The sequence below is a fragment of the Acanthisitta chloris genome, unplaced genomic scaffold (assembly GCF_000695815.1).
Source record: "Acanthisitta chloris isolate BGI_N310 unplaced genomic scaffold, ASM69581v1 scaffold26342, whole genome shotgun sequence".
NCBI lineage: Eukaryota > Metazoa > Chordata > Aves > Passeriformes > Acanthisittidae > Acanthisitta > Acanthisitta chloris.
In genome coordinates, this window is record NW_008659157.1 from 1 (window position 1) to 261 (window position 261).

Sequence of the window (261 nt, forward strand, 5' to 3'; positions counted from 1 at the left end):
CCCCCTCTGCCCCCACTCTCACCCGTCAGCTCCTCCAGGCTCTCGAAGATCCGCAGCAGGTTGGGGTCCAGGGCTGGAGTATTGGTGCTGGGGTCTCTGCCAGGGATGGGAGGAGGTTGAGGGGGGTCCTGGGGATCCCCCCAGGATTCCCAGTGGGCTCAGGGCAGGGAGGAGATGCTTACCCAGCGAAGGTCTCGGGCAGGAAGGCCAAGCTGCCAAAGATCTTGGTGCACCCAGAGAAGTGTTGGATGTTGGAGGCAT

General features: G+C 63.2%; 1 protein-coding gene across 1 annotated transcript in view; it reads right to left on the reverse strand.

Moving 5' to 3' along the window:
- Nucleotides 1-22: 22 nt before the first annotated feature.
- The window catches only part of LOC103797106 (receptor tyrosine-protein kinase erbB-2-like), a gene marked incomplete at both ends in the record, with an annotated part of 2,478 nt that continues 2,239 nt past the window's right edge, over nucleotides 23-261 (reverse strand). Inside the window, 2 exons of the mRNA XM_009069302.1 lie at nucleotides 23-96; nucleotides 183-257. Of these exons, the coding sequence (XP_009067550.1) occupies nucleotides 23-96; nucleotides 183-257 (149 nt within the window). The remainder of the gene's footprint in view (nucleotides 97-182; nucleotides 258-261) is intronic.